Here is a 27,941-nt window from a genome sequence, read left to right as displayed (position 1 = left end):
GGGTGTTAAAGTGAGTTACAGTTCCACATTGGTTGGGGAATAGACTAGTAGTCTGCTTATATAGGCTTGATAAATCCTCTCCTAATAAGCTAATTTTGGGGGTTAAGCCTAAATGTCATGTCTTTACATAAACCAAATTCACAAATTGATTAAACACACTTATACTCTTAAGCGTGATATAATTATTTTGAACAATATATATTACTTGTTGTTTTGATTTCTTAGAGGGAAAGATTCATATAGGTCCATCTATCTAATTCATTGATTGTTCACAAGGATCTGCCGAATCACTTCGGAGATTTCCCTAATAAAATTTTATACTATTTAACACCAACATAAACATGAACTCATTTTAGGTAAAACATTTGATATCTTCTTTTCTAGACTCGAAAAAGAGAATCGATAGAATTAAGGGAATGGAAAACGGCAACAAAGCAGAGGAACACAATGGTATATTAGTGAGTACAGAAATGCCAGATGCTATGGTAATGGAGATCATCTCCCGCTTGCCCTTGAAGTTTGTTGTTCAATGTAAACTTCTATCAAAAAATATTAAAGGTATGATTTCTCATCCTGAATTTTCCAAAACATTGTTCCAACGTCAAAAAGACACTTCCTCACAACTCATCTATTTAGTAAATGATGGGAGATTATTTAGACAATTCCCCAAAATCTCCTTAAACCCAATCAGTCAATCCGTGACAACTTTAAGCTATGACCTCGAGATTTTGGCCTCATGTAATGGCCTAATTCTCTTTGACTTTGAGAGAATTAGGCGTTACTGTGTTTTCAATCCCACAACTAGAGAGCACCAATTGATACCGTATACAGAGTCTCCAAGAAATGATTTAGAAAAAACAGGCCTAGCGGTTGATTACCCGAACTCAGATCAGTACAAATTGGTAACCATAAGTAAGCTGGTTGAAAATTCCAACTTGTTCTACAAATTTCACCTACTTTCATCAGAGCAATCTGGATTGTGGCGTGAAATCCAGCTGAGAACCAATACTTTCCTATCTTTACCCTTGGGTAGTCCACCTGTTTATTGGTGTGATTCTCTTTATTGGCTCAGAAGTGACGGTAGCGTTCTAGCTTTTGATACGAAGAGAGAAGAGGCTATACTAATTGACCGTCCTGAGTTTCTTGATCATTTTGATCTCAGCTATGGTAAAATTTCGACTGGTGAAGATATATGGCTAGGGAGGGCGCAAGGTTTACTTACCCTTGTATGCATTTTCAGAAAGTTTGTAGTCATTGCTACTTACGACAGTGCAAGCAGCCGTTGGAGGGTTTCCCAAACTTTTGACAACTTCGTTTTAAGTCCGGAAGGCACTATTATTGGATTTCCAGTCTGGATAGACAGCAAACAAGTGTCTTTTCTGGTAGAACGTCTCTCGACACAGTATCATGATCTATACGAGTATGATACTGAGATCAATAAGTACAAAAATGCTGCAGTTTTGGACACAGTTAATTATCCCATGTTTTGCGTCCATCAAACGTTAGCTTGTGTCCATAAGACGCCCTCCAATAATGTAACGACTGCATTGCTGGACACAGTTGACTATCCCATGTATTGCTTCCATCCAACATTAGCTTGTGTCCATAAGACGCCCTCCAATAATGTAAAGACTGCTCAGCAGGAGTATATTGCTGCAAAGTTGGATGATATCAGAAGATTTATTATCGAAGGTACCAGTTAATTAAGTTCAATTTTGTATTTTAGTTCTTGTGATGTCCTAAATGAGACTTAAGTTCAGATATCATGTGCCTTCTTTGTTTGACTTCAGTGGCATTTTCTAATTGCTAGGTCTGCTTTTTTACTTGAAACAAGTCTAAATCATTTCTAATCTTTTCCTATTTTGTTTTTCCATCCAAGAAGAAAGTTCATCAGAGGAATCTGTAGAAGAAGAAGAAGAAGCGGCAGAAGGAGGGGGAGGAGGAGGAGAAGCAGCAGGAGGAGGTGAAGAAGAAGAAATATTGTAATAGACCTGGCTTTCTGCCCTTCACTATCTTCAATAATGATTACTTTCTATTCAAACATGACTTAATATGCTATTTCTGGGAGATGAGGACATAGTTAAATATTGTAATAGACGTAACAGACATGATTTTCTATATGCATTTTGAATAAAAACTTCTTCTTTCTTTTTTTGCAACTGCTGCACATTTCAAGTGACGAATTCGTATAAATGAAAGATTTTAGCCTCGCCAGGGGAAGATGTTTGGCGAATCTTCCATTTAAAATTTGCTTTTGTCAATCAATCATTGTCATATGTTCTGTTTTTATTTTGTTCCAAAATTTTTAGAACAGGACCTGATTTTTGTTTGTTGCTTTCTTGCTTCACTTTTCTATGGAGTGATCTGGCTTATGAAGTGAAATCCAACTGAGAACCAATGTCAGTTTTTTATCCTTCGGTAGTCCACCTGCTTATTGGTGTGATTCTCTTTATTGGCTTAGAAGTGATGGTAGTGTTGTAACTTTTGATACAAAAAGAGATGAGGCTATACTCATTGACCATCCTGAGTTTATTAATCATTTTACTCCAAGCTACGGTAAAATTTTGACTGGTTGCGATATATGGCTAGGGATGGCGCAAGGTTTACTTACCGTTGTATGCATTTTGAGAAAGTACATAGTCAATTGTGCTTATGACAGTGCAAGCAGAAGTTGGAGGGTTTCCCACACTTTGGACAACTTCATATCTGGTATGGATGGCATTAATAATGACTTTCCAGTCTGGATCGACAACAAGCAGGTTTTTTTTTTTCTGGTACAAGGATACTTTACAAAGTGTAATCTTTATAGTACGATACTGAGACCAATGTTGCAGTATTGGACAAAATTAATTATCCCCTGTATTGCTTCCATCAAATGTTAGCTTGTGTCCATAAAATTTCTTTTCCATCCCACCACCCTTTAGGAAGATCAATAGTGTTCTCTGTAACCCTCCAGAGTACACTCTAACCTATCTATCGATTAATGGTGGAGATGTTCAACCATTTGAGCATGCCTAACTTAATGGAATTTTCTTTTCAGGGATTCCCTATATGCATTTTGAATCTGAATATAAACTTTCTTTTGGGCAATTGCTTCATATTTCAAGTATTGATCATGATGCTTTAACTTTGGGACAAGAATACCTCATGTGTGTCTAGAATCTGGAAGGAAAATCACAACCTATTAGGAACATTGTTACCATGACCATTTGATCCTGCTTTATGATCCCCTAAAAGGTCTGATAGAATTTTTCAGATTTATTAAACATTAAAGCATTGAGAGGACTTTTTTTTTTTTGAAAACCAGAAGAATAGAAAATGAAATAGAGTATATAATTTCCTGACATCTAAGTGGAATTTCTTCAAAGTCAGTTGAAGCACTCTAGGGAGAGGTTAGTCAATGTCACAATTTGCGGCTTAAATTGAGGAGTGGTAAGTACCTAATCTTCAAGAAAATATTAGAATATAACTAAAATTACATCTGTTCCGAATAAGGAGGGATTAATAAATATATGATATATTCTCCTTATTCACTAATACGTTGACCAATTAAACTTTGTGTTTTTTTTTCCACAGAGCTAACGTCAGAAAAAGCCATCAGCAATGTCTTTGTCAATGAGCATCTTGTATTAAATTTGTGCTGTTTTGACCTTGCATTTGAGTATAAACCGCTATATTGCAGCTGCATTTCCTCCTATAAAGCAATTGAGTGAGAAGAACAAGCAGAGAGTCGTGACTTTAGAAATTCAATTTCAACAACTGTAATATTCTTTAATGCATATTTTAAAGAAAAGCTTGATAGAGCACCAAAGTTGGAATCGATCATGAAAAGAAATGCTAACAAAATAATTTTTATAATCGTGTGTTTATTCTCCAATACCAAAAACAATATTTGTGAGAGGCGTCATTTCTTGCTCGACATTTTCCATAATGGAAATTTTCCCAGCGAGTTTTAATCCCCACACCTTTCTGGCAATCCATGCTGTGTTTCTTGTGTTTCTATTCTCATCTTCTCTCAAATATGCTGCAGCAGCTTCTATACTTGGAAATGAAACTGACGAACTTGCCTTACTTGGATTCAAGTCCCAAATAACTGAGGATCCATCAAAAGTTTTCGCCTCTTGGAACCAATCTGTTCATTTCTGTCAGTGGACTGGAGTAAAATGTGGCCTGACACAGGAAAGAGTCATCAGTTTGAATCTAAAAGGGCTGAGTCTGGCAGGTACAATCTCAGGTCATCTCGGAAATCTTTCTTTGCTCAATTCTCTTGACCTTGCAGAAAATTCCTTCCATGGCGAAATTCCTCAAGAACTCAGCAGGCTGTCAAGGCTTCAAAACCTGAATTTGAGTTTTAACTATCTAACAGGCGAAATTCCAGTTAATCTATCGCATTGTGTTAACCTCAAGAGCCTTGTCCTGGACCACAACACTCTTGTGGGACAGATTCCTTACCAAGTTGGATCTTTAACAAAGTTAGTGAGATTGTATCTCAGAAATAACAACCTTACAGGAATCTTTCCAGATTCTATTGGAAATCTTACATTTTTAGAAGAGTTGTATTTATCATACAACAGTCTAGAGGGAGAAGTGCCAGCTTCTTTAGCTCAATTGACCAAGTTGAGGCTGCTTGGATTGTCAGTAAATAGCTTATCCGGAGAGTTCCCTCCTTCGTTATACAATTTGTCATCCCTGGAATTAATAGCACTTTCTTTCAACAACTTTTCTGGTAATCTCAGATCCGATTTAGGACACTACTTCCCTAATCTCCAAAGACTTTACTTGGCGAACTGTCAATTCCGTGGCTCCATACCATCCTCTTTGGCCAATGCTTCAAAATTGCTACAGCTTGATTTTCCTGTTAACAATTTCACTGGAAATATACCTAAGGGTTTTGGTAACTTGCGGAATTTGTTGTGGCTCAATGTTTGGAGTAACCATCTTGGATACGGTAAGAATGACGACCTTGACTTTGTAAATTCTCTTACCAACTGCAGCAGTCTACAAATGCTCCATTTTGGAGACAACCAGTTTGTAGGTACATTACCTCATTCAATAGTAAACCTTTCTAGTCAATTACAACGCCTACTCTTCTTCGGAAACAGAATTGGTGGAAGCATACCCAGAGAGATCTCAAATCTGGTGAATTTGAATCTACTCGACATGAGTGACAACAATCTTACAGCTGGCATTCCAGATTCTATTGGAAGACTTACAAACTTGGGAGGTCTCAACTTGGGTAACAATCGCTTGACCGGGGTAATCCCTTCTTCAATAGGAAACCTCACTGAACTCGTCTTTCTTTATTTAGGACTTAATAGGTTAGAGGGTAACATACCTTCAACCTTGGGAAACTGTAACCAACTGCTAAAATTGGACATTTCTGAAAACAACCTGACTGGAACTATACCACAACAACTTATTGCTCTCTCATCCCTCACAAAAATTTATGCATATTATAACTCTTTGAGTGGACCGTTACCGGTGTATATTGGTAACTGGAGCCATCTTACTTATCTTGATTTTTCTTACAACAAATTTTCGGGTATGATTCCACGATCTCTGGGAAAATGCTTGTCCTTGGGGGAGATCTATATGAAGGGGAACTCTCTCCAAGGGACCATTCCCGATTTAGAAGATTTGCAGGATCTCCAGTCCTTGGATCTTTCCCTCAATAACCTATCAGGGCCAATCCCTCACTTCATAGCAAATCTTACTTCCTTACTCTACTTGAACTTATCTTTTAACAATCTAGAGGGTGAGGTTCCTGTCACTGGAATATTTTCAAATTTGAGTGCAGATGCATTTGTCGGGAACTCCAAGCTTTGTGGTGGGATTCCAGAGCTGCATTTACGCACTTGTGTTTATCAAGAAACGCAAAAGACGCAGAAGAAGCATGTACTTGCCCTCAAGTTTATTTTGACAATTGTTTTTGCTGCTTCATTTTCAATCTTGGGCTTATTAGTAGTTCTCCTTTGTTGGAGAAGGAACTTGAAAGATCGACCAGAACCAGAAGATAGATCTGAATCTGCACGTTTCTACCCCAATATTTCTTATGAAGAGCTCCGCATTGCAACTGGTGGATTTTCTTCTGAGAATCTTATTGGCTCTGGCAGTTTCGGAACTGTTTACAAGGGAACTTTTGCCTCTGATGGGATGGTTGTTGCTGTCAAGGTACTGGATCTCCAGCATCAAGGTGCTTCAAAAAGCTTCATAGCAGAATGCCAAGCATTGAGAAACATTAGACACCGGAACCTTGTCAAGGTCATCAGTGCATGCTCAAGTTCTGATTTCAAGGGAAATGAGTTTAAAGCTTTAGTTTTTCAGTTCATGCCAAAAGGAAACTTGGACGAATGGCTACATCCAGAAAAGGAGATACAGAAGAGTAGCTTGACCATACTTCAGAGAATGAATATCGTAATAGATGTGGCATCTGCACTTCATTATCTTCACCATCAGTGTCAAACACCGATGATTCACTGTGATATAAAACCACAGAACATTCTTCTTGATGAAGATCTCACAGCTCATCTGGGTGATTATGGTTTGGTGAGACTCGTTCCTGGATTCAGTAATGGACCAGAACTACATCAGTTTAGCTCACTTGGAGTTATGGGAACCATTGGCTATGCAGCCCCAGGTAGCGTTTCTAGGTAAACAAAACTGTGATATGATTTCTTCTAACAAAAGTGGCTTATTTATAAGCTGAATTTGCTTGTTGCAGAATACGGCATGGGTAGTAAGGCCTCCATTTTAGGAGATATGTACAGTTTTGGGATTCTATTATTGGAGATATTCACTGGAAGAAGACCCACAGACACTTTGTTCCAAGCAAGCGCTAGTCTCCACCACTTTGTGGAAACAGCATTGCCAGAGAAAGTTATGGAGATTCTAGACAAAACAGTTTTTCAGGGTGAGATGATGAGTAAAGAAACCAATGAAGAAGAATACTGGGGCAGTATCAAGAAAGAACAGATGGAATGCTTGATTGGCGTACTTGAAATTGGAGTTGCATGTTCAGCTGAATCCCCAAGAGACAGATTGACCATGAGACAAGTTTACAATAAGTTGACACTAATAAGAGAAAAATTTCTAGGAGCAGAAGATGTATGAAGAGGAGATTGAGGCCACAGGCTACAAGTGAAAGTGCTGTGTTGCATTTGATTCAAAATGTTTTGGTAGTCTTACATTCTCTCTATTTGGTAAGAAAACATTGTAGTCTTTCTAAAAAATTTGAAGTCGCTGTAGTATTTTCATCATGCAGAAGAACTAAGGTAGTATCAAATTTCTTGATAGTTAATGGCTTTAGTTTAGGAACATCAGATGTTAGTTCTTAACTTCTACATTAGATGCATCTAATAAACCATGGAAAGGTAGACACAGCTTATCCAGGAAGTTGATAAAATTAGTTAATTGAGGAAGAACTCGGCATCTACAGAAATCTTGATTCAATCATTGTATATATTGCTTATTCATATTCCTAAAAACAGTGAAAAATCAAATCTTTTGTTTAGTTAACAATTATCATTAACAAGAGACAAAGATAGCCGAACTGACTAATGTTGTGTCAAAGAAAATTTTACTTAGAAGGGAGAATTAGGCAGACATCCTTTGAGGTTTGAATTAGCAGATCAATAAACGCAACAATACTAAAAGTGTGTGTAACTACTCTCCAAAATACGATGCTATTGATATAGGCAATAAAATTGGGGCTAAAAACTCTAATGTCAAGTTATTAATAAGCCCCGAGGTAACAGCCAACTGAGAATCATAAGATAATTTGAACCTGAAATAGTGAAATTACAAGGATTAACAGACAGTTTCTAAAAAAAGCTTAGGAATTCATTTACAGTAACGGTCTGCTTTCTTCTTGACCCGGTCATCAAGAGCATCTTCGACGGATTTGGCTTTAGCATTCGGGTCGTACCCAAATTTCTTGGCTTCGACAGGGAACAAATCATCGTATTTCCTGCGCTTAGCGGCGTCAATCGTAAAAATAACCTCGGAAGCGTCAGTTTGTTGCTCAGTAGCGGCAACGGCGGCGTCACCGGTTAAAGGCTCATCGGAAACGACGTCTTCGGCAGACTTATTCTTCTTTTTCTTCTTCTTCTTGTCGATTGATTTGCTGCGGCTGGCTACTGCGCCTCCTTTGAACATCAACCGACCTCCTTTCACTTTCTCGTATGGGTCCGACATGGATCTTTGCCTTCGATGCCTTTGTTCTCTGTTTTCTCGCAGCTTAAGAACTTGAAGGGGGATCTAGAGGGGTTAATTTCTGCTGATTTCCTAATTTCACAGGTAATAAGGTTTTGTAACACAAACTTTGAAAAAGAGAGTATATTTTTAAAAAGATAAAAAAGTGAGCTCAATTTATAGATTTTTTACTTGTTACAATTGAAAAAATTATATTTTCCTTGTGATTTTTTAAAATATTTTAAATTATTAATAATTGTAATTTATAATATCTTTTATGGAATTTCTAAATGTAGATTTATTTTCAAAAAAATTGAAAACTTTTATGTTCAAGCTTACATCGAACATTGCTTTATTTGATGTCCATACTTCGATTAAGGTATATAAATTAAAACGTAGAAAAGATCATGTATATTTCCTAGAAAAGATCATGTATATTTCCTATTGTCTATATATATAATTCTTAATGCAATTTTGTTAATCTATTTTTTTAATCAAAATTACTTTTTCACATTAAAGTAACTGAATTTTATTTGCTATAAAAATAAAGCCATTAAATTTATCTACATTACGACAAAAAATACCTATCAAAGTAGGACTCTTCAAATCGAACTGAAATCAGTAATTCGAATAGAAAAAAATATTGGTTTATCGATGATGGATTATCAGTTTAATGATTTCGATAACGGTTTTAATTTTTTTCATTATCCGATTATCGATTCTTAACAATTTAATGTATTTTCTTAACGGGTTAATCGATAATCAAATATTAAATTAATAAATTATATTTGTACCTTCGATATATAAAGTCCTTAACTTAGAGTTTAGTTTCATACTTTTGTTTTTGGCTGCTCTTACTTATTGTACAATGTGCTAATGTTTGCTTTTGAACAAGATGCAATATGTCAATTCATGTGCTTGGTTCATTTAGTTTGTCACCTTGTTCTAAGTGATTTTCAATAACTTTTTGTTTTATGTCAAATACAGTTAAACTGGTAATCGAACCAATAACGAACAATAACAAATAAGTCAATATCTTAATGGTTCTACAACGGTTTAGCATGTCTACAAATCAATAACTGATAAGTCGAAGCGATAAACTTCAAAACTGAACTGAATCGACCGATACGCAATCCTATATCAAGGTGACTCCATATGCTTAGACTTGATGGAGATCTTAATGTTGTATTCGTTGTTTCACGAATATGATTGATTTATATCAACGAATATGATTGATTTGTATCAACGAATACAATTGTATCAAGTGTATTAATGAATACATTTTGAACCAGTGAATATAATTGTATGAAGTTGTATCAAGTTGAGTTAACGAATGCATTTTGTATCAACGAATATCAAGGGTACTTGTTCCCTGTGTATTCACCATCTCTCACCTAATATAAATCTCTCATCTATATTTGACATAATATAATTGATACGAAATACAATTTGACAGAAAATAAATTGATACAATTTTTTTTGCAATCTAAAACGTTTGTACTAGGCAGGAGATATAGAGAGGGGAAGGAGAGAGGCAAGTGAGGCAGAGAGAGAGGGGAAGGAGGAGAGTGAAAAAAAAAGAGATGAGAGAGAAATTTATTATAAAAATCTAACTATAATTATGAATTATAATTTTTTAAAATTATAATGATGTATAATAAATACATATCAACATCTTTGTCTTACTAAAAGTCACTCTTACCTTAGATAGTTTGTCATATTTTACAAAGGTTACTAATGTTTTTTCAAGGCATACTACATAAACTTGGTTAAGGCTTTTAAGTTTGAGTATGGCCAGACACATAAAAAAGAAACACTTTTCCTAGTTCTCCTTGAACAGTTTTGCTTTTTCCTTGACAGCAAGTTGGGTTTCTGTCCTCTTGGTTCTGGGCGGGAAACCGTCAAGTGCCAATGATGGTTAGTTCCACTTAAGAAAACGGGAAAACAGAAAAAAGCTTTCTTGCAGAAGACTCGTGTGGTCAGGTAAATTCATTCTAGTGATAGTAACAAATTGATGGAACTTCTAAAAATTTAATCTTTTTGGTTATCCTTGCAGCACAATGGGAAATTTAAGAGCTAAAATTCCATGGGGTTCAATTAGGATGTTTTCCAAGAGATTTTACTCTGGCCTCAGGTCTTTTTCTTTCTTGTTTTTTTTTCATGGTATCTTTTTTTATAAAACGTTTTTAATTAAATGGTGAGTTATGAAATGCAGTGAACGAATTGTTGATGTTCCAGTAGATGCCCGTATAGTTAAAACTGGTTTTGACCCAGAAATATCTCGCTTTAACTTCCAACTGAAGGATTTAGTAAGAGCAAATCAAATAGCAAAGGCACGTCAGCTGTTTGATGAAATGCCTTGCAAAAACACTTGCTCTGTGAACATGATGGTTTCGGGTTATGTGAAGTCCCGGAATCTTTCTCATGCTAGGGAGTTATTTGATAGCATGATCTCTCGTAATGAAGTTTCATGGACTACAATGATTGGTGGTTACTCTCAGAACAATCAGCCCGAAGAAGCTTTTAATCTTTACACTGAGATGTGTAGGTCGGGGGTTAAGCCGGATCATATCACCTTTGCAACTCTCTTATCAGGTTTTCATGATACAACTACTTTAAAAGAAGTACTTCAGATTCATTCCCATATCATTAGATTTGGATTTAGTGCAAGTCTTATTGTTTTCAACAGTCTGGTAGATTCGTATTGCAAAACTTGCTGCCTCGATATAGCGTCTCAACTTTTCAGTGAAATGTCAACTAAAGATTCGGTAAGCTTCAATGTTATGATAACAGGGTACACAAAATACGGTTTCCGTGAAGAAGCGTTGAAACTTTTTATGCAAATGCGGAATATGGATTTTCAGCCTTCAGATTTTACTTTTGCAGCAATGCTAGGTTTGAGTGTTGGATCAGACCATGTTATTTTTGGCCAACAAATTCATGGACTTGCCATCAAGACAAGCTATGTCTGGGACATATTTGTTGCAAATGCATTACTTGATTTCTACTCTAAGCATGACTATATAGATTTTGCAAAGAATCTCTTTGATGAGATGCCCGAGTTAGATGGTGTTTCGTATAACATAATTATCACAGGTTATGCATGGAATGGGCTGTATGAGATATCATTTGATCTCTTCAAAAGGCTACAGGGCACATCATTTGACAGAAAGAATTTTCCTTTTGCCACAATGTTGAGTGCTGCTGCGACAGAACTAAATTTAGCAATGGGAAGACAAATCCATGCACAGGCAGTGGTGACAACAGCTGATTCAGAAGTTCGAGTAGGAAATGCCCTTGTTGACATGTATGCAAAGTGTGAAAAATTTGAGGATGCCAATAGAATATTTGCAAATCTAGCCTACAGAAGCTCTGTTCCATGGACAACCATCATCTCAATATATGTTCAAAAGGGTTTTCATGAGGAGGCACTCAAAATGTTCAAGGAGATGAATAGAGAAAATGTTCACGGTGACCAGGCAACTTTTGCTAGCACTTTAAAAGCTTCAGCTAATTTGGCTTCAGTTTCTCTTGGGAAGCAATTACACTCATCTGTGATCAGACTGGGATTGTTGTCTAGTGTTTTTTCTGGCAGCGTTCTTGTGGACATGTATGCAAAATGTGGGTCCATGAAAGATGCAATTGAAGTTTTCAAAGAGATGCCTGATAGGAATATAGTATGTTGGAATGCACTGATTTCGGCATATGCTCAGAATGGTGATGCTGAGGCCACATTTAGCTCCTTCACTGATATGATTGAATCAGGTCTCTATCCTGATTCTGTTAGTTTCCTCAGTGTCCTAACTGTCTGCAGCCACCGTGGGCTTGTTGAAAAGGCATTATGGTATTTTAATTCCATGACTCAAGTATATAATCTTGATCCAAGGAGAGAACATTATGCAACAATGATTGATGTGCTATGTAGAAGTGGACGATTCAATGAAGCAGAGAAGCTGATTTCTGAAATGCCATTTGAACCGGATGAGATCATGTGGTCCTCAGTTTTAAACTCATGCAGAATTCACAAGAATCAAGACCTTGCCAAAAAGGCTGCTGACCAACTTTTCAAGATGGATGCTCTTAGAGATGCCGCAGCTTATGTCAACATGTCTAACATCTATGCAGAAGCACGCAAGTGGGAAAATGCGGCAAAAGTCAAGAAGGCTATGAGGGAACGGGGAGTTAAAAAGGTAACTGCCTATAGCTGGGTTGAGATTGACCACAGAGTTCATGTATTCACAGCAAATGATAGAACCCATCCACAAACTGAGCAGATTAGAGGAAAAATTGACTCATTGGTTGAGCTAATGGACAAGGAAGGATACACGCCTGATACAAGTTGTACCCTTCAAAATGTGGATGAAGAAATGAAAATAGAATCACTAAAATATCATAGTGAGAGGTTGGCCATTGCGTTTGCATTGATTAATACTCCAGAAGGATCACCCATTATTGTTATGAAAAATTTGCGAGCTTGTGTTGATTGTCATGCTGCAATTAAAGTTATCTCAAAAATTGTTGGAAGGGAGATTACCGTACGAGATTCAAGTAGGTTCCATCACTTTAGAGGTGGATCATGTTCATGTGAGGATTACTGGTGAGATATGGATAGATGATTTTTAGATCATTTCATTCGGTATGTGCTTTCCCTTCTCTATAACCGGAAGTCATAAAATTTGTCGACTTCAGCAATTTATTCCTTGGGTGATGATGCTAATTAATATTTACTTTAAGGGATGGCCTTAGCCTGATTGCAGCTCTTAGCTCCAAAGCTTGTAGTTGTGAACTATTGCAATTATGATATCTCTAAGTTGGGCATTTTGAACTTTTGCAATGAAATGCATGAAGATCCAAGTTCTACTTTTTCTTGAAGAACGCTCCATCTTTTTTCTAGAGCACACTGGTTTTCTCCCTAAACCACGCATCATTCTTTTAACAATAAGAACAGGATTTCTGTCTGGAGATGGAGGTGTTCTGGGAAATACAAACGTGACTTTGCCAAGTCTACGTCATTCTCATCTTCAAAAGGGAGCTTGTTGGAAGAGCCTGATTCTTAAAAAGAGAAGCTGGCAAAGAGTTTATAATGGTATGTTATTACCACTTTGAGTTCATCAAAGGCATCATAAGAGGTGGTCAGTAGACACCTATTTCTATCATTTGACAAGATTTGACAACAGTAAGATGCTAGTTTATATGAAGTAGACAACAAGCTTTTTGTCTAGGGGACATACATCTAAAGAGCATATGGAAATGAGATTGGTATCAAGTTGATTGCCATTAGATCCTACTTATGTACATTTTTGGCCATTAATGTTTTCCCCTATTGTTTCTCACAATGTTTTCTCCCTCGAAAGGATAAAAGGATCTCACTATATAGAACAAACAATCTGAAACCAGTAGATTCAAGATGTTATTTATCTTAGAGTTAATTTTCACTTTCTTTTATTTTTGTAGTGTTTCATAGTTGGTTATTTACAAATTATTACTGATTACTATCATAATGTTCTTCTCTACAAATTCTGATAGTGATGCCAGAAAATTCATGATCAGCAGAAATGAAAATAATAGTATAAAAGAAAAAAATTGGAATAGTTGTACTTACATGCATATTTAATATATCTGCTGCTTATCGAGATCGTCATGAAAGGCGTTTTACCTTTTAATACAGGGATGTGATAGACATGGCTTAATCTATCTAAAGAACTGGGGATATCTGCACACATATGGACCTTTTTACGATCTCATCATTCTCTCCTTCTTTCGCTTTTGTGATTGTCCGTTGCTGAATCACAAGTTGCAAATCTTGTTTTGACTTTTTGCATAAATTAAAATGACTTCTGGGAGTGGATTGTTTTGCGAGGGGGATGATGTGGGAGCCATTGATTACTCTATCAGTATTTAGCATTTGAATAGGAGAAAGGTGTTTTTGTAAGTGTAAAAGTGAGTACATGCTGCTCATTTCATTATATGTCTAAGGATCCATGTAGCTGTCGATACTTTGTTTAGTATAATGCCTTCTCAACTTTTTCTTTTGGGTGGGTAGCATTTAGAACAATTGGAAAATGAAAATGCGACATTCAGGCTTCAGCTTGGGATAGAGGGAGTACTGTGAGAGGAGACAACCAAAATGTGGAATAACAATGTTTTGTACATTGAATAAATTCAATTAAACAACAAAGGTTCCAAAGTTCGAGTAATTGAAAAGCTATCATTTGATCTGCCTGGAAATTAGGCTTCTTTTTTCTCTTTCTTTTTTCCAAAAAGGAAAGATAACAAGATTGGTTGACAATTACCTTATCTCCTGTCCCTATTTGGTCTTAAAAGACGAGGTATTTTTTGGATGCATCTGACTTGTCTACGCACTTGGTGGTTGTGCCTATAATGGCTTGTATGCTATGTTTAACTTTGTCATTGCTCTCCTTCCTGCATGAAGATTTTTCTAAATAACAAGTACCATGGTTCTAATCAGATTTTTTTTTTTAATCCACCACTTCAGATGTTATTATGAGTCATTGTAGGTCCTGTTTTCCCAGATTTGTCTTATAAAGAAGGTTGTTCTTTGGTTCTTTTTACTTTGTCGGCTTATACTCCTGTTTGTGCAGTACTTTATGGATCAAAGAAAAATGCTCTTGATTATGTTAAATGGGTGAAGGATGACAAACGTTTTTATATGCTGGTCCAGAGATTGTCATCATCACGGGGGCATACTTTTCCAAGATTCAAGCTGCAGTATAAGCCCTCTTTGTAGCGGCAGGTCACACAAAATGATGCACTTTGTCCCTACATGTTGTAGTTGGTGTTTTCTGCATTGCCGGCTACCTCAGGGATAATTACTTGAAAGGATTCCTTTTCTTCACGATGCGTCTGTGTTAAAGGACTCTTAAGCTTTTGTTAAAGGACTTCATGGATATGTGTTCCATAGTAGCCTTCTATGCTCAGGATATGCCTTCTTCGACATCAAAAGGATAGATTTGGGTGTGTTTACAAGAGTGAGCTGACTCTGTCAAAATCACTTTGTATTGTTGCTTCTTTACTTCTCCATATAACTTGATACTTTGTCCCAGAGATCACCTTGTTTGATTTTCCCTCTTAGTTTTGACCAGTTATAGAGCGCTCACAATTCAGTCAAAAAAACAACTTCTACTTTCTTCTAGTTTTGATCTGCTAGTCTATGATAAGATTCTTCAGTGTGCTGCATCCAGGAGATTCTGTATCTCGTAATTTTAATAGTTTCATTCTGTTTAGTTCTTTGCCAGATGCATCCTTCCAATATTGTATCATTCTTCGGGCTTGGAACAGCGGCTACTAGCATTACTTCCAGGTGGTGGAGGGGCCTATGGGTGTCTTCTGTCTACTAATCTCAACTTCGCCTGGTACATACACCTTGGCAGCTTAACTCATTCCCTCTTCCTATGGCCAATGTGTAGCCACCAGGGATTAATTCTAGTATGTGTAACTTGAAGTATATTGACTGGGTAATTCATATGAAGAGATTGCACAACTATTCGCATGTCATAGAATTTTTCAGATTTTTGTTTTGACTTTGCACTTATCACCATGATATTTGACAGTTGGCCTGAATTTGATATAGCAAAGAGTTCAAAGCTGATTTCATCTTCTCACCCTGTAATCAGTACATAGGTAGGATAACACCCTATAATCAGTATATAAGTAGGCCAGAGGCCTACGTGGAAGGCAGAGGGATCACCGGACCCCATTAACTTCAGGAAAAAATCTGTATATGTATCTTGAGGAACGACCATATAAGTTGTTAGGCACCTTGAGACACAAAAGCAAGTTGGGTACACTGGTCGAATTTTCTGCTTAGTGCCTCTGTTTGTGTGTGACAGCCTGGGTTCGGAGCCAGTTGCTACATTCCTTTTATAGCTGAATTTCTCTTTCCAGGTCTACGTTAAAGATAGTGGTGCCATTGTTGTCTTCAAATTTTGGATCTGCTTCTACTTGGACTCATAATGTGCTTGCCCGTTTGACTTTGGCTATTCTTGATGATACTTAACCTAGTTTCTCGCTTTCAATTAATTAAATTACTCATTGCAATTCAACCAATTTGAAATCTCCCTAAATTTTGTATATGAAATATAATGAACAAGTTAGGTAGTGCTTAATATCCTACTACCTTTCTGGGGATTTGTATTGCAGGTTGGAATAATCTATTTTTGTTTATTCCCTTCTTCATTCAGCCACAAAATCATAGTGCGTTTTCTGATACTTTAGTGGGTGGGTTGTTGCCATACGGAACTTTCGGCAGTATATATACTGTGGTTTCCTTCACTCTACCACCTAATAACTAATTTCCCACTTTGTTCCTCTCTCATCATTATATGTCCATTGAAGTTTCCATTGTAGAATATTTGCACCTAAATATTTACTATCAAAACACTTGCAGTTAGTGCTTTAGTGGAGTGCAGCAAGGAATCAGTTCATCTAGTAAAGGAAGAATATAGTAAACGAAACAAGAGAAGAAAAAGCCTACAGTGCTGACAAACAGTCCACTGTACCATGGCTGCCACTAAAACATATTCTTTTGCTTGTTGTACTCCATGATACTAATATAATTAAAAAATATATATAGTCTAGTAGTACTATGTTAACACAACTTCTATATAAAACTAGAGTGGCTTCAAGTTCTTGATTGACGCTTTTCCTAATAGACGGATAGACTTGAACCTTTTTTCTTCTGAACTCTGAAATTAATCAGCTTCAAGTTCCAGACAGCAATGTCATCCTCTGTGATTGTCTTTTTGATCCTATCTATGCTACTAAACACAGGGGTTGGTGTCAACTTCACTGATGTTTTCGAGTCCAGCTGGGCACCTGACCATATTGCTGCTGTAGGAGACCAAGTTACTCTCTCCCTTGACAATGCTTCTGGTAAGATTTCATTCATTCACTCATATCTACTTTCTTATTTTATTGCCTATTCAAGGCAATATAATTACATAACCTTTTGATTAATTATGTTCATATTCACAAAGGCTGCGGATTTGAGTCGAAGATCAAATATTTGTTCGGGAAAGCCAGCGCACAGATCAAACTAGTTGAAGGAGATTCTGCTGGAACAGTCATTGCATTTTATGTACGTGATGAAAACCACGCCAAACATTCATCAATACCAATATATTGTTTCTTCAAACTATAACTAATGGCCTAATATGCTACTAATTACTGGGAATATATATGTGGTTTGTAGATGTCATCAGAAGGAGTTAATCATGACGAACTGGACTTTGAATTTCTGGGAAATGTTTCAGGGGAACCATACCTAGTACAAACAAATGTATACGTGAATGGCACCGGAGATCGAGAGCAGAGGCACGGTCTGTGGTTCGATCCAACAGCAGACTTTCACACTTACTCTTTCTTCTGGAATCATCATTCTATCATGTAAGTAATTCTTACTTCAACCATCTCCATCTCTAGATATCTTTGAACTTTTCATGAAATAATTTTAGAGGGTTGCAACTTTATCGATGTTGTTTGTAGAGGTGTAACTCCCTAGGACCGGGGTATTACTATTTTATAATTTTATATTGTCAGCGTGTACATAACTTAAATCCAGTACTAACAAAGAAGAGTTTTGCTTGGCCCTTTAATTTTTGCAGCTTTTCAGTTGATGATATTCCAATTAGAGTGTTTAAAAACAAGGAGAAAAAAGGTGTTCCATACCCGAAAAATCAAGGGATGGGAATCTATGGATCATTGTGGAATGCAGATGACTGGGCTACACAAGGAGGGAGAGTGAAGACCAACTGGAGCCACTCTCCATTTGTTACAACATTTCGATCGCTCGAGATCGATGCTTGTGATTTGTCTGGTGAGGACTCAATTGCTGCAGGTGCAAAATGTGGCAAGTTAGCACAATTTTTTTGGGATAAACCAGCCATGAAGGGGCTAGAAAAGAGCAAAAAACGCCAATTCAAAATGGTTCAATCTAAGTACTTGGTGTATGATTATTGTAAGGATACTGCAAGATTCACTCAAATGCCTAAAGAGTGCTTGTACTAGAGACACCAACATTATTCTAGCAATGTCAATGTCTCGATACTGCAGTTTTTGAAGTTGGTCCAATTTGCTCATCAAAATTTTCTGGTTTGGCTTGTTATGTGGTCTAACATTAAAGACAGTTCTATGGTGAAAAAATCAATTCAAATGTGTTGTGAGTTTGAAATTTTAATTTAAACTTTTAACAATAATAACTATGTCTCAATCTCAAACAAGTTAAAAACAATTATGACTCATGTGAATTTTACTGATCATGTTTCTCCATTTAAACTCAACTCATGCCATCATATATATATATAGAGAGAGAGAGATATCAAAATCTATGATAAAGTCAAAATACTCCTACGAAAAAATCAATGTACTAGCAAAACTAAAACTTATTTTCACCTAGTAAATTTCACATATGGATTTTTCTCTTTCATTGTGCCTAATATTTAGCTAAATTTATATTGATTTTAAGAAATTATAGGTACTTTGACACAATTTCCTTAACTTTAGGTCTCCCTTTTAGCGTTTTCGCTACATCTACGATGCGAATCACTGCATTTATACGTCTTACACAGGACATAAAATTTTAATTTATCGGCACTAATTCCAATTAAAAAAAAAAGAAGAGAGAATTGGAGATAGGGTACATTATCCGGTACCCGCCTTAAACCGCTGTAGTCTCCGTGATATCTCCGGCGAGCAAATTTTCTCAATGAAGAAAGCTTGACAAGAAGTTGGAAGAAATTGGAGAAATGATGAATGCAATCCATCTGAGCACTCTCAGAAGCATTTCTCAGCAACCCTTTTCTCCATTCCTCCTCTTTCCACTTCCCAATTCCAAACCCATTAGCAATTCAAGAATCAAAGCATCATCATCAGTTAAAGAAGAAGTGGAAAGGAAGATAGAAATACGTGTTTGCACAGACAGGGCATGCAGGAAACAGGGATCCTTGGATACCCTTCAAGTTTTATCTGGAATTGGTCCTCCCTTTGTAGCTGTTAATTCCTGTGGATGTCTTGGCCATTGCGGCGCTGGACCTAACGCTGTCGTTTTACCCGGTGCTGTATATGTTAAGCACTGTGGTACTGCTACTCGAGCTGCTAAAATTATGGCGTTCGTCTGCCTTGGTAGGGATGACGTTGAAGGAGAGAGTAGGAGAAGTTTGGAGGCTTTAGCGTTGAGGAAAAGAGCTGAGGATGAGATGGGTAATGGCAATTTCTCCGAGGCACATAGTTTACTTTCCCAGGTGTGTACTTTCTACTAGTGGTTTCCTACTTTGCTGAATTACACTGGATCAAGTTTTACTTTAGCTATTTCTTTGAAATGCTTCTGATGAATGCTATGGATAAAAAAGCTAAGAGAGTGTCCTAGTGAGACTAACCATTGAGCTTTTTTCACCTGTCTTAACTGGATGGAGTGCGTTCGAATGAATATCAATACATCAATTACCACTCTGATTAGTATAATGAGTCCATCGAAGTATTTCATGATAAAAATGGTGAAGAAACTAAAAAAGAGAAAGAGAATGTCATTGAATCACATAATCTACATACATATGGCACAGTTTATCAGAAGCTTGAGGTGTAAATGTTCGAATGAACTTTCCCTTTCAAAATAATCGAATTGAAGAATTTCTAATCTCAGACAGATACTTATTACCAAGGCGGAGAGAATGATATCCTTCAAAATTCGAAAAGCCTAGACAAGACATGTACTATGGGGATATTTTTCCCCAATGCCTTGGCTTTCCAGACAATCTATTGTCTAATCTGCTTCAAGGAGGCTCTTCATTTCAGATTTCTATCAATGTAATTTTACTTTTTAAACACTTTTCCAAGTTGCCTTGTGAATTGAAGTACTGAATTTTATAATGAGTTGGGTGATAATGAGAGAATGAAAATGCTAAGCTGTTGATACCAGTTCATTCACCAGACTCACAGTTTTGTGTGTCGTCAGTACCAGAAAGAAATTGTAAATCTCTTAATACATATCGTTTTCACTAGTGCATAGGATTTCTGCCAGCGGAAGTAATCTGCAGCTTTCTACAACCAATAGTGTGACCTAAGGGTCATTGAAGTTAAAATGGATCACAACATCATTGTTTCAATTCCACCAGAGGCAACAAAAGTTACATGATCGCTTCATCTGTCTAAGCATTAGTAGGCATAGTTGTGGGTGCTTGTGCCGGTGAAATGTAGTATGTACAAATCGAGGTGCACACAAGCTGATCCGGACACCATGTTAACCAAACAAAAAAAAAAGTCTCCAGCTTTTTGGCAACACAAGTAGTTTGGCTTTGATTAAATTGAACCTCATTGTCCCTCGTCTGGTGCATCAGAAAAGAAAAATAGTTCCTATTGAGGCATTCACTATCCTTTCTCTCTAAGTTAAAGTGTCTCCGAATGATGCTATAATCCTTTCACTATTTCTATGTTGCCGTCGTTACTTATATTTTAGCTGTACGGGTATCGTTTAGATATGGCCTATTGGTTGTATCTAATACAAGATTGTTGCCTAAGGGCACTGATGTTGCAATTTATTTTTGTGCAGGCTATTGCTCTTAAACCGTTTGGAGGTGTTCATATTATGCTCAAAGACAGGTTTATTGCGTTTAAAATCTCTTTTCCATGGGAAATTGGGACCTTTTGTAATCAAATGATCAGAACTCAGAAGGATACCCTAAATCTATCTGTTATTCACATGATTGTGTTGCAATTTTTAGCGGAAGCAACATCATTATTCTGTCCCTTAAGCATATGTCCTGGCATTTTTTGCTCTAGGCCTCCTTTCTGATTAATTTACTGAGTTTTCTTGAAGTCAATTGAGAAACCCTTGGATCACTTATTTTGTTCCAGTGTCCAAATTTATGTTTAATATTTTGTCACTAATGCCTTGTTATCTAGATGGTAATAATGCATGTGAACAAGATGCTGAAATAAGTGTCTTCAATCAGGTCTGCTGCAGAGTTGGCAACGGGAAATTTGGTTGAGGCACTTGAAGATGCTAATGAGGCGTTGAATATTGCTCCCAATTATCCTGAAGTAATTGTGTTATTTGTTACTTTTGCTGAAGTATACATGAAAAGCATATGTTGTGCTTAAACTTATATTGAAATGTTTGGGGCTTAAACTTAACAAACTCACATTAGTGTTTTTAACCATGAGGTCTCAATTCCCTTCAGTTCCACTTTAGAATACAGCAGATACAATAGATGATTGCATAATAATGTACTCTCTTTCTGTGATTATTGTAGGAACTAGGAAGTGAACATCGAAGTACTATATCTACGGATCCCTACTTGCGAATATTTATTAGATTTAATTTTTACAGGGTTATATCTGCCAAGGTGATGTTTTGATGGCTTTGGACCATGTCGATGCAGCCGAGAAGTCATACTCCACGGCTTTGGAGTTAGATCCGTCCATCCGTCGTTCAAAATCCTTCAAGGTGCAGTTCATATTTGTTGTAGTTCTAGAGTAGAATTAGTTCAACTTTTGCATCTGTTCTGCACTGCAAATCCTATGACTTCAGGCATTTTTTTTAAAGGTCGGTTTCCTTGCATTTACTTTTAACAACACTAGACAAGTATACAAAACTCCACAAGCCAATGAAGATGCTATTTGAGAAGTGACAGAAACCTGATATAGTTCATGCGGTAGTAGTTTAAATCCGGTTATAACATGGTCTAAGTCTTTAGTCTACCTAGTTGTGTCAATAGCTAAATAAAGCTCTTCTTCATTAGGTAATATCTTTATAACTGATAATGTAGTTCCAATAAGATAAGGCTGGAAAAGCACATAAATTGCCAGATTTTAAAATTGCCACCAATATTGGAGGAACAAAACGATTTTAAGCTTTATATTCCTAATTAAAACTGAGATGATTTACCAAGTTATGAATTTGCTACAAGTTGCTGGGAAAAATTTAAAGCTTTATATATCTAACGAAAACTAAAAATTTCCACATGGCATGCCCCATGAAAGGGTCTCACAACTTTTTGTGATTGTGGCAGTACACTTCATGTTTCTCGGTATGTAGAGAGATCTGCCCATGCACACCACAATGCTAATGCATGTGGAGGCTGGTGTTTGTTAAAATATTTCTAAGCCTTCCAAAATCCAAACTGAATATTTTATGACAAGAAAGAATTATTGGCCTGAAGTAAATTTGTCAGCTGAATCCACATGCATGCACGCAGGTGAGAACTATTTGTTCCTCATAAGATCTGTTTTTTCACAACTGATGTATTGTCATCATCCTTAACTATTTCAGGCTCGGATTGCGAAGCTTAAGGAGAAGCTTGCTCTTGCAAATTTGGCATGAAGAACATGTTTGTATGTTAAAACTAATTACGGTCTCTGTCAACCTAATTTGCCTCAAGTATTTCAGTATTGCTGAGGTAGAACAAGTTTTATGTATGCCAAGTCTATTGAAGTGCACTTCCACTAATATAAATGGTTGTGTTGTAGTTCATTGTCTAGTTTGACGCTGTATATAGAATGATGTCTGTAAACAGAAAATTGTTTTATCTTAGAACTTGAGCAATCTTGGAGGATCTTTCCTATCTTTATCATAGAAACTGTGTGTCATTAGGGCAGCAATAGAGGTTTTCTTCATATGTCATTCATATCCTGCTAAAAGGGTGGAGTAGAACATACAAAATACAAGAGTTAAGTGTCTCTTTCTGCCCAATTAACGGTATACTAGTAAAGTTTTAATTTCAATCTAGTAAACATTTTAATTGTCCTATCATCGGCACTAAACTGTGTTGAAATTAGGTCCACAAAAGAAGATATCAAACTTCTTGACCCTATCCCACAGCTTAGGAACTTTCTTCTTAACTTCAGCATTAGCATTTCCCATCTGTTCATCACCCTTTTTCAGATTTCCAAAACTAAAGCTCCTAGTAATCCCAGCCACAACATCTTCAGGAACTTTAAAGCAATATTTCATGCTAACTTCTCTTTTAACCTTCATCGACTTGGACCTACGCGTCTTCTCTTCTTCATGCTTCACAAGTTGATCATAATACTCTTTGTTCCTCTTCTCTAGTCCATATATTTGTCCTTGAAGATCCTCAATCTTTTGACTTAGCATGCAAACCCTATGATCCTCCCTCATCTTTAATATGCACCTCGCGAGCTCAGCAGCCTTCCTCTTCATGAACAGAGATTCTGAAGACACCGCCTTGTTTTCATCCATTAATGTAGCCACCTTGTATCCCAATCTAGCATTTTCATTTAACAGAATCAACCTCTCTGATTCCATCACATCCAGTAAGCTTTTCTGCAACTCTATCTTCCTTGATGACTCATGGTTTTGTCTTTCCACTTGATTAAGCTCTTCCAAGACAAAATCATAGTCCACATTTCTGATCACCAAGTCAGCAACAATCATTTCAATGTCAAATTTGTCTTGTCTTGAAGGTGGAAAGGAAGGCTGAAATGATAAAGAACTCTCTGCATCAGAATCAATGATCTCTCCACCATAGTCTTCCTCATCACCATTGTAACTTAATGGTGGAATTGGAGAAGAATATCGACGATGATTATGGTTCTTGGCTAGTGCTTGGCAGTAGCGATCAGCTAAAGAGACATAGCTATTGTACAGTTCTTGAAGTAAGGACAATAGCTGTGGTCGTTTCTGGTAATAGGCGTCTGCGCGTTCTGCAAAACTGTCTGGACTGCCTTTTTCTGGGATTTTAAGAGCCACCTTCTTCATCTTCTCATCTAAATCTAATGAGAATAAAAACAATTCAATAGAAATTTGAATTTGAATTGCAAAAGCACATTGTTTTCATCTTTAGCCCATATCTTCCCCATGTGTAGATAGTGACAAATTTGGACGTACATGAAAATTAAATCACTAGTTTTGACTATTGACACATGTAAATGTATAATCCATGTCTATAATTATACATAATCTAATGCAATCGACTAGAAATTCTCCATAAGAAATGTTTTATTTCTTTATACTGGAAATTACTAATTAATCAACAGTAAAATAACCAAATTCCTTCTAACTTGTTTCCTCTAAAAACTTATAGACACCAACTTGTAGATTATCATCGATTAATAATTCCTCAGCACGATAAAGAATAAAAATATTAATATACTGTATAAGGAGAAATAGTTTATTTTTTAGCTCTACTTTTCTCAAATATTTTTATTTGGAATATTCATTAAATCATAAATAAATAAAAAAGCACAGTAGAATTATCATTATACATTCAAAGTAAAATGAAAATGGAGTATTTAAAAAGAAATAATTCAAAATCACTCCAGAAATTTTATGAGATCATGTTAACCCATTAATTCTTTTAAGAAAATAATGAACAAATATTTATTTTAAGCCAGAGATTAAAAGGGTTAAAAGACCACCATGTGACCACTTTTTTGGTTTTTTTGTAGCTTATAAATTGTTAGAACGTTTCCATAAAAAATAGTCTAATTATTTTAAGTATATACTTTTTTAAAAAACTAGATATTATTTTTGATGGAACGTTTTAACAATTTATATGAACATTTTCCTTAATAGGGTATGGATTCATCACAAGTCAAAGATCTTATATAAAATCTTGTGAACCCACCAAGCCCTTCATACTTAGAATTAGAAAAAAAACAAGATTTTAAATAGCATTGGATTCTAGTACCAAAAAAAGGAAAAATGGCTATTCTGAGATTTAAAGCTAGCACTCTTAGGTACAGATAAATTTCAGAAAAGAAAACAAAACAGAAAAAGATTCTGTAAAGAAAGCAAAAAATCATTTTCATTCTGCAACACGGCATCTAACAAAAGTAAATACATGAGTCCCTCTATTTAGAATTCAAATTTTAAAAAAACTTAGAAAAAAGGTTTTGTAAAGATTCTAAAGTATTTATTTAGGTAGAAACTGCAAAAGACATAAATAGGAAAAGGACAGATTTTTTTGAAAATAACTTTCTGGTTTTATCATATTACATATTGAAAGAAAGTGACATTTCACAACAGTTTATCCTTCCAATATAAAGGTAAACACAATACTCAATTTCCTAGGGAAAGAAATGTTCACATCACCTAAGAATAATGGACCCCATACCCACCACCTCAATCTACAGCAATTAACAAACTATGGTACAATTTTCACTTATTATTACTTACTTTTCCTAAATAAAATCTTGAAAATTTCAAGATTGAATCATGTCACAACAACATTAGTGCGATCGATAACTTTAACCACAAAAACTTAGACAAATTACATAGTAATTTTTGCCTCTTTTTGAATTTAATTCTAAAATTTAATGATTTTTAATGAACTTCACTAATCACTGGACTATAAAGTTGGGAACACATTTTTTAAGTGAAGATGAATAAAGGGGCATACCAATTATATAAAACTAATACTTCAAGAGATTTTGTACAGAATTAATAAGGAAGAGATAAAAAGATCATTAGATATATGAATGATTTTACCAGCAACAGTGCAAAGAAGCCAAGAGGGTCTACTGAAGCTTCTCCTTTTTGGATAATTTGAAGAAGCCATTGAAGAAACTGGACTTAATGCCTTTTTCTCTGCCTTCAGTTTTGCCTTCATTTCAACAGGCAAAATAGGGCCTGCACTATTCAAAAAGCCTTTCAAATCAGAAAATAATTTATTTTTTTTCTTTCATCAATTAATGATAAGCACATAGGAGTATTATATAGAGAAACTCAAGCTCTGTTTGCAGTAAGTACACTTTATCATCAAATTGAACAGAACAAAGAACGTTAGAAGCTTAAGAATATATGTAAAGGATAATTTAATCTTTTAATATAATGTTTTTTTCAAAGGAAGAATAAATCATGACAAGTAAAACGGAACAGTATGATATAAATGCAGATTAACAGATCATTTAAGAAACTTAAAATATAAAATACCATCATTAAATTCCACTATGATTTACACAGTTTAGTTCAACCAGATTTTGGTTCGGATTACAGAATAGCAATACCGAGTTCATCTAAATTCAATACTTTCATACCAAACATTGTTTAAATTTCTTTAAATCCTGAATCGGCCTCGGCTTGAAAACCATGAAGTATACACAATTTCAAGTCAGAAAAAAGGGATTTTTCTACAAGAACAAAGCTTATGCAAGAAATTCTGAGCACCATGAAGCAGTTGTAAGCAAAAATTAACAGAGGAATAGAGAAAATGCTAAAGGAAAAAAAATACTACAGTCAGAGTGATGAAAACAGAGAAAGCTTACTCTACTTAAAATCTTTTATCACTAAAATAAAACAAATAAAAAGATATACATATATATATATATACCTCAAAGACTCAAACTAAGATGTTGATGCTAAAGAAGAACACTTTGGGGGTTCGATTTGCATGTTTAGGCGGAGTTGCAAATCCAATTAATTATAGTGTGTAAAAAGTTGGCTTCTTTTTAAAAGAGAGATGATCTTTGGGGCTTTTTAGTTTCATTTTTTTGGGGGGGGGGTTGTGGGAGGGACAATTTCTTGGGTTAGGGACAAGAAAGTCAAATAGTTTCTTGCTTATAAAAGCCCGCAAACTACGATTTGATTTTAAACGAATCAGAAACTGCCACGTATTAAAGTCCGTATTTGTCTATTTAATGTAGCTGCTGGGAACAGAGTTGATGGACAAGTCAATTGGTCAAGTAGCTCTTTGTCACTTTTACAGGCTACTACACACCTTCTAGTTACAGCCCTATGTTTGAAAAACATTTTTTTTTTTGGTCTCTCAAATAGTGTTTCAATTTATATTTGAAATTCGATTAATTTTCATTATTTTAAAAAAAATTTACAATGAATCAGATCAATCAAATCCCTGACTTCTTGTGAAGAGGGAGTCTACGTGTCTCGCGCGTTGCACGTCTTCTTCAACCTAAGATGGAGCACTAAAACAAGTTGTTTCGTTTAGGTGATTTGGTAGGATATATCAGAAAAAATAATATATGTATTAATCATGTTATTATTTAATGAACCCCATTTGCCACTAAGCTAGTCCTTTGGCTTATGTTCAAAGGGTTCAATGTTAAATATATACACATAAATTAAAATTTTTATCTTATATATACAGTGTAATTTTTTACACATAAATTAAAAATTTCAGGGGGTTCAATGTTAAATATATACACATAAATTAAAAAATTTATCTTATATATACAGTATAATTTTTTAACGAAAGGGGTTCGGATGAACCCCCTCAACTACACGTGGGTCCGCCCCTGTTTTCAGCCTATGTATAATCAATACATAACACATTATGACATTAGTAATACATGAGCTATTAATGTATGGATAAATATGGTTAAAGACAAAACTATTCTTTATACACCAAACCAAAATAATTCCAACATAACTAACCTCATTATTATTAATCCCAACATTATTAATACACTTTATTCATTACTATTCTTAATTATTATTCTTATACACTCTACTTGACGACCCCTTAATGTCCATCTCTCTACTGCCTTCGACATTGGAGCATTTGCACAAAACGAAGACACTAGTTTAAACAGTGACCTCAAATGGTGCAAAAAACAAGTAAGAAGCTTTGGATCAATGTCAACCACCTCAAATATTTGTTGGTTAAATAAAGGAGAAGTTGTGGGCAAAGCGGCAACATCTTTCTGTGCCATCAGATAGGAACCAACCTATAACGCGTCAGTGTGAGCAAGCAACTCTATGTCAAAATTTCTTTCAAAATTGCCCCGGAGGTTCACAAAATAATCTACTTTTACCCTCT

General features: G+C 35.8%; 7 protein-coding genes across 12 annotated transcripts; 5 read left to right on the top strand and 2 right to left on the bottom strand.

Annotated features, from left to right (window-relative positions):
* Positions 1–416: 416 nt before the first annotated feature.
* LOC129894517 (putative F-box/kelch-repeat protein At1g20790) lies at positions 417–3,713 on the top strand. The gene is made up of 5 exons (XM_055970228.1): positions 417–1,458; positions 1,549–1,692; positions 1,880–1,982; positions 2,462–2,601; positions 3,577–3,713. Exons 1-5 carry the CDS (start codon positions 417–419, stop codon positions 3,711–3,713), a joined length of 1,566 nt encoding a protein of 521 aa, XP_055826203.1.
* Positions 3,714–3,858: 145 nt separating this feature from the next.
* On the top strand, positions 3,859–7,126 carry LOC129894516 (putative receptor-like protein kinase At3g47110; the record flags this gene model as incomplete). The annotated part of the gene is made up of 2 exons (XM_055970227.1): positions 3,859–6,637; positions 6,722–7,126. Coding segments are annotated over 2 exons (3,168 nt in total), but the record flags the coding sequence as incomplete, so codon positions are not given.
* A 633-nt stretch (positions 7,127–7,759) lies between these two features.
* On the bottom strand, positions 7,760–8,323 carry LOC129895218 (uncharacterized). Its single transcript, XM_055970900.1, has one exon. It carries the CDS (start codon positions 8,191–8,193, stop codon positions 7,840–7,842), a length of 354 nt encoding a protein of 117 aa, XP_055826875.1. The 5' UTR covers positions 8,194–8,323; the 3' UTR covers positions 7,760–7,839.
* A 1,672-nt stretch (positions 8,324–9,995) lies between these two features.
* Positions 9,996–12,808, top strand: LOC129896323 (putative pentatricopeptide repeat-containing protein At2g01510). Its single transcript, XM_055972184.1, has 3 exons — positions 9,996–10,173; positions 10,247–10,324; positions 10,406–12,808. The coding sequence occupies exons 2-3, from the start codon at positions 10,251–10,253 to the stop codon at positions 12,789–12,791; spliced, it is 2,460 nt and encodes an 819-aa protein (XP_055828159.1). The 5' UTR covers positions 9,996–10,173; positions 10,247–10,250; the 3' UTR covers positions 12,792–12,808.
* Positions 12,809–13,021: 213 nt separating this feature from the next.
* Positions 13,022–18,267, top strand: LOC129896324 (xyloglucan endotransglucosylase/hydrolase protein 9-like). Of its 3 annotated transcripts, none has more exons than XM_055972186.1 (6): positions 13,193–13,276; positions 14,793–15,563; positions 16,981–17,082; positions 17,187–17,287; positions 17,402–17,595; positions 17,814–18,267. In XM_055972186.1, the coding sequence occupies exons 2-6, from the start codon at positions 15,527–15,529 to the stop codon at positions 18,214–18,216; spliced, it is 837 nt and encodes a 278-aa protein (XP_055828161.1). In that variant the 5' UTR covers positions 13,193–13,276; positions 14,793–15,526; the 3' UTR covers positions 18,217–18,267. The 3 variants fall into 3 exon arrangements, with proteins under 3 accessions (XP_055828160.1, XP_055828161.1, XP_055828162.1); XM_055972187.1 differs by having other exon boundaries at positions 13,196–13,276; positions 14,873–15,563; XM_055972185.1 differs by lacking the exon at positions 14,793–15,563 and having other exon boundaries at positions 13,022–13,276.
* A 508-nt stretch (positions 18,268–18,775) lies between these two features.
* LOC129895121 (uncharacterized) lies at positions 18,776–22,773 on the top strand. 2 transcript variants are annotated; one of them, XR_008767723.1, is made up of 6 exons: positions 18,776–19,448; positions 20,753–20,802; positions 21,156–21,243; positions 21,533–21,649; positions 22,215–22,400; positions 22,475–22,773. XR_008767723.1 is itself a non-coding variant. In XM_055970777.1 (5 exons), exons 1-5 carry the CDS (start codon positions 18,954–18,956, stop codon positions 22,523–22,525), a joined length of 801 nt encoding a protein of 266 aa, XP_055826752.1. In that variant the 5' UTR covers positions 18,776–18,953; the 3' UTR covers positions 22,526–22,773. The 2 variants fall into 2 exon arrangements, 1 of the variants encoding a protein (XP_055826752.1); XM_055970777.1 differs by lacking the exon at positions 22,215–22,400.
* Positions 22,774–22,791: 18 nt separating this feature from the next.
* LOC129895120 (kinase-interacting family protein-like) lies at positions 22,792–26,671 on the bottom strand. Of its 3 annotated transcripts, none has more exons than XM_055970775.1 (3): positions 26,496–26,671; positions 25,655–25,800; positions 22,792–23,937 (listed from the first exon to the last, which is right to left on the bottom strand). In XM_055970775.1, the coding sequence occupies exons 2-3, from the start codon at positions 25,773–25,775 to the stop codon at positions 22,961–22,963; spliced, it is 1,098 nt and encodes a 365-aa protein (XP_055826750.1). In that variant the 5' UTR covers positions 25,776–25,800; positions 26,496–26,671; the 3' UTR covers positions 22,792–22,960. The 3 variants fall into 3 exon arrangements, with proteins under 3 accessions (XP_055826750.1, XP_055826749.1, XP_055826751.1); XM_055970774.1 differs by having other exon boundaries at positions 25,655–25,795; XM_055970776.1 differs by lacking the exon at positions 26,496–26,671 and adding an exon at positions 26,431–26,447 and having other exon boundaries at positions 25,655–25,795.
* Between the last annotated feature and the right edge of the window lie 1,270 nt (positions 26,672–27,941).

The sequence above is a fragment of the Solanum dulcamara genome, chromosome 7 (assembly GCF_947179165.1).
Source record: "Solanum dulcamara chromosome 7, daSolDulc1.2, whole genome shotgun sequence".
NCBI lineage: Eukaryota > Viridiplantae > Streptophyta > Magnoliopsida > Solanales > Solanaceae > Solanum > Solanum dulcamara.
This window is presented reverse-complemented; position numbering and strand designations above follow the sequence as displayed.

What these genes read in the sequence shown, in the direction of transcription:
- LOC129896324 (XM_055972185.1), top strand. Translation starts at nt 13,024, where the DNA reads ATGAAATGCATGAAGATCCAAGTTCTACTTTTTCTTGAAGAACGCTCC. An exon ending in CTGGCAAAGAGTTTATAATG is followed by an intron (nt 13,277 to 16,980) that starts GTATGTTATTAC and finishes TACTAAACACAG; the next exon opens with GGGTTGGTGTCAACTTCACT. An exon ending in CTCCCTTGACAATGCTTCTG is followed by an intron (nt 17,083 to 17,186) that starts GTAAGATTTCAT and finishes ATATTCACAAAG; the next exon opens with GCTGCGGATTTGAGTCGAAG.
- LOC129895218 (XM_055970900.1), bottom strand. Translation starts at nt 8,193, where the DNA reads ATGTCGGACCCATACGAGAAAGTGAAAGGAGGTCGGTTGATGTTCAAA.
- LOC129896323 (XM_055972184.1), top strand. Translation starts at nt 10,251, where the DNA reads ATGGGAAATTTAAGAGCTAAAATTCCATGGGGTTCAATTAGGATGTTT. An exon ending in AGATTTTACTCTGGCCTCAG is followed by an intron (nt 10,325 to 10,405) that starts GTCTTTTTCTTT and finishes TATGAAATGCAG; the next exon opens with TGAACGAATTGTTGATGTTC.
- LOC129895120 (XM_055970775.1), bottom strand. Translation starts at nt 25,775, where the DNA reads ATGAAGGCAAAACTGAAGGCAGAGAAAAAGGCATTAAGTCCAGTTTCT. An exon ending in GCTTCTTTGCACTGTTGCTG is followed by an intron (nt 23,938 to 25,654) that starts GTAAAATCATTC and finishes TATTCTCATTAG; the next exon opens with ATTTAGATGAGAAGATGAAG.
- LOC129894517 (XM_055970228.1), top strand. Translation starts at nt 417, where the DNA reads ATGGAAAACGGCAACAAAGCAGAGGAACACAATGGTATATTAGTGAGT. An exon ending in GGTGAAGAAGAAGAAATATT is followed by an intron (nt 1,983 to 2,461) that starts GTAATAGACCTG and finishes TTATTGGCTTAG; the next exon opens with AAGTGATGGTAGTGTTGTAA. An exon ending in ATGGCTAGGGATGGCGCAAG is followed by an intron (nt 2,602 to 3,576) that starts GTTTACTTACCG and finishes TTTTTTCCACAG; the next exon opens with AGCTAACGTCAGAAAAAGCC.
- LOC129895121 (XM_055970777.1), top strand. Translation starts at nt 18,954, where the DNA reads ATGATGAATGCAATCCATCTGAGCACTCTCAGAAGCATTTCTCAGCAA. An exon ending in TTGCTCCCAATTATCCTGAA is followed by an intron (nt 21,244 to 21,532) that starts GTAATTGTGTTA and finishes TAATTTTTACAG; the next exon opens with GGTTATATCTGCCAAGGTGA. An exon ending in GTCGTTCAAAATCCTTCAAG is followed by an intron (nt 21,650 to 22,474) that starts GTGCAGTTCATA and finishes TAACTATTTCAG; the next exon opens with GCTCGGATTGCGAAGCTTAA.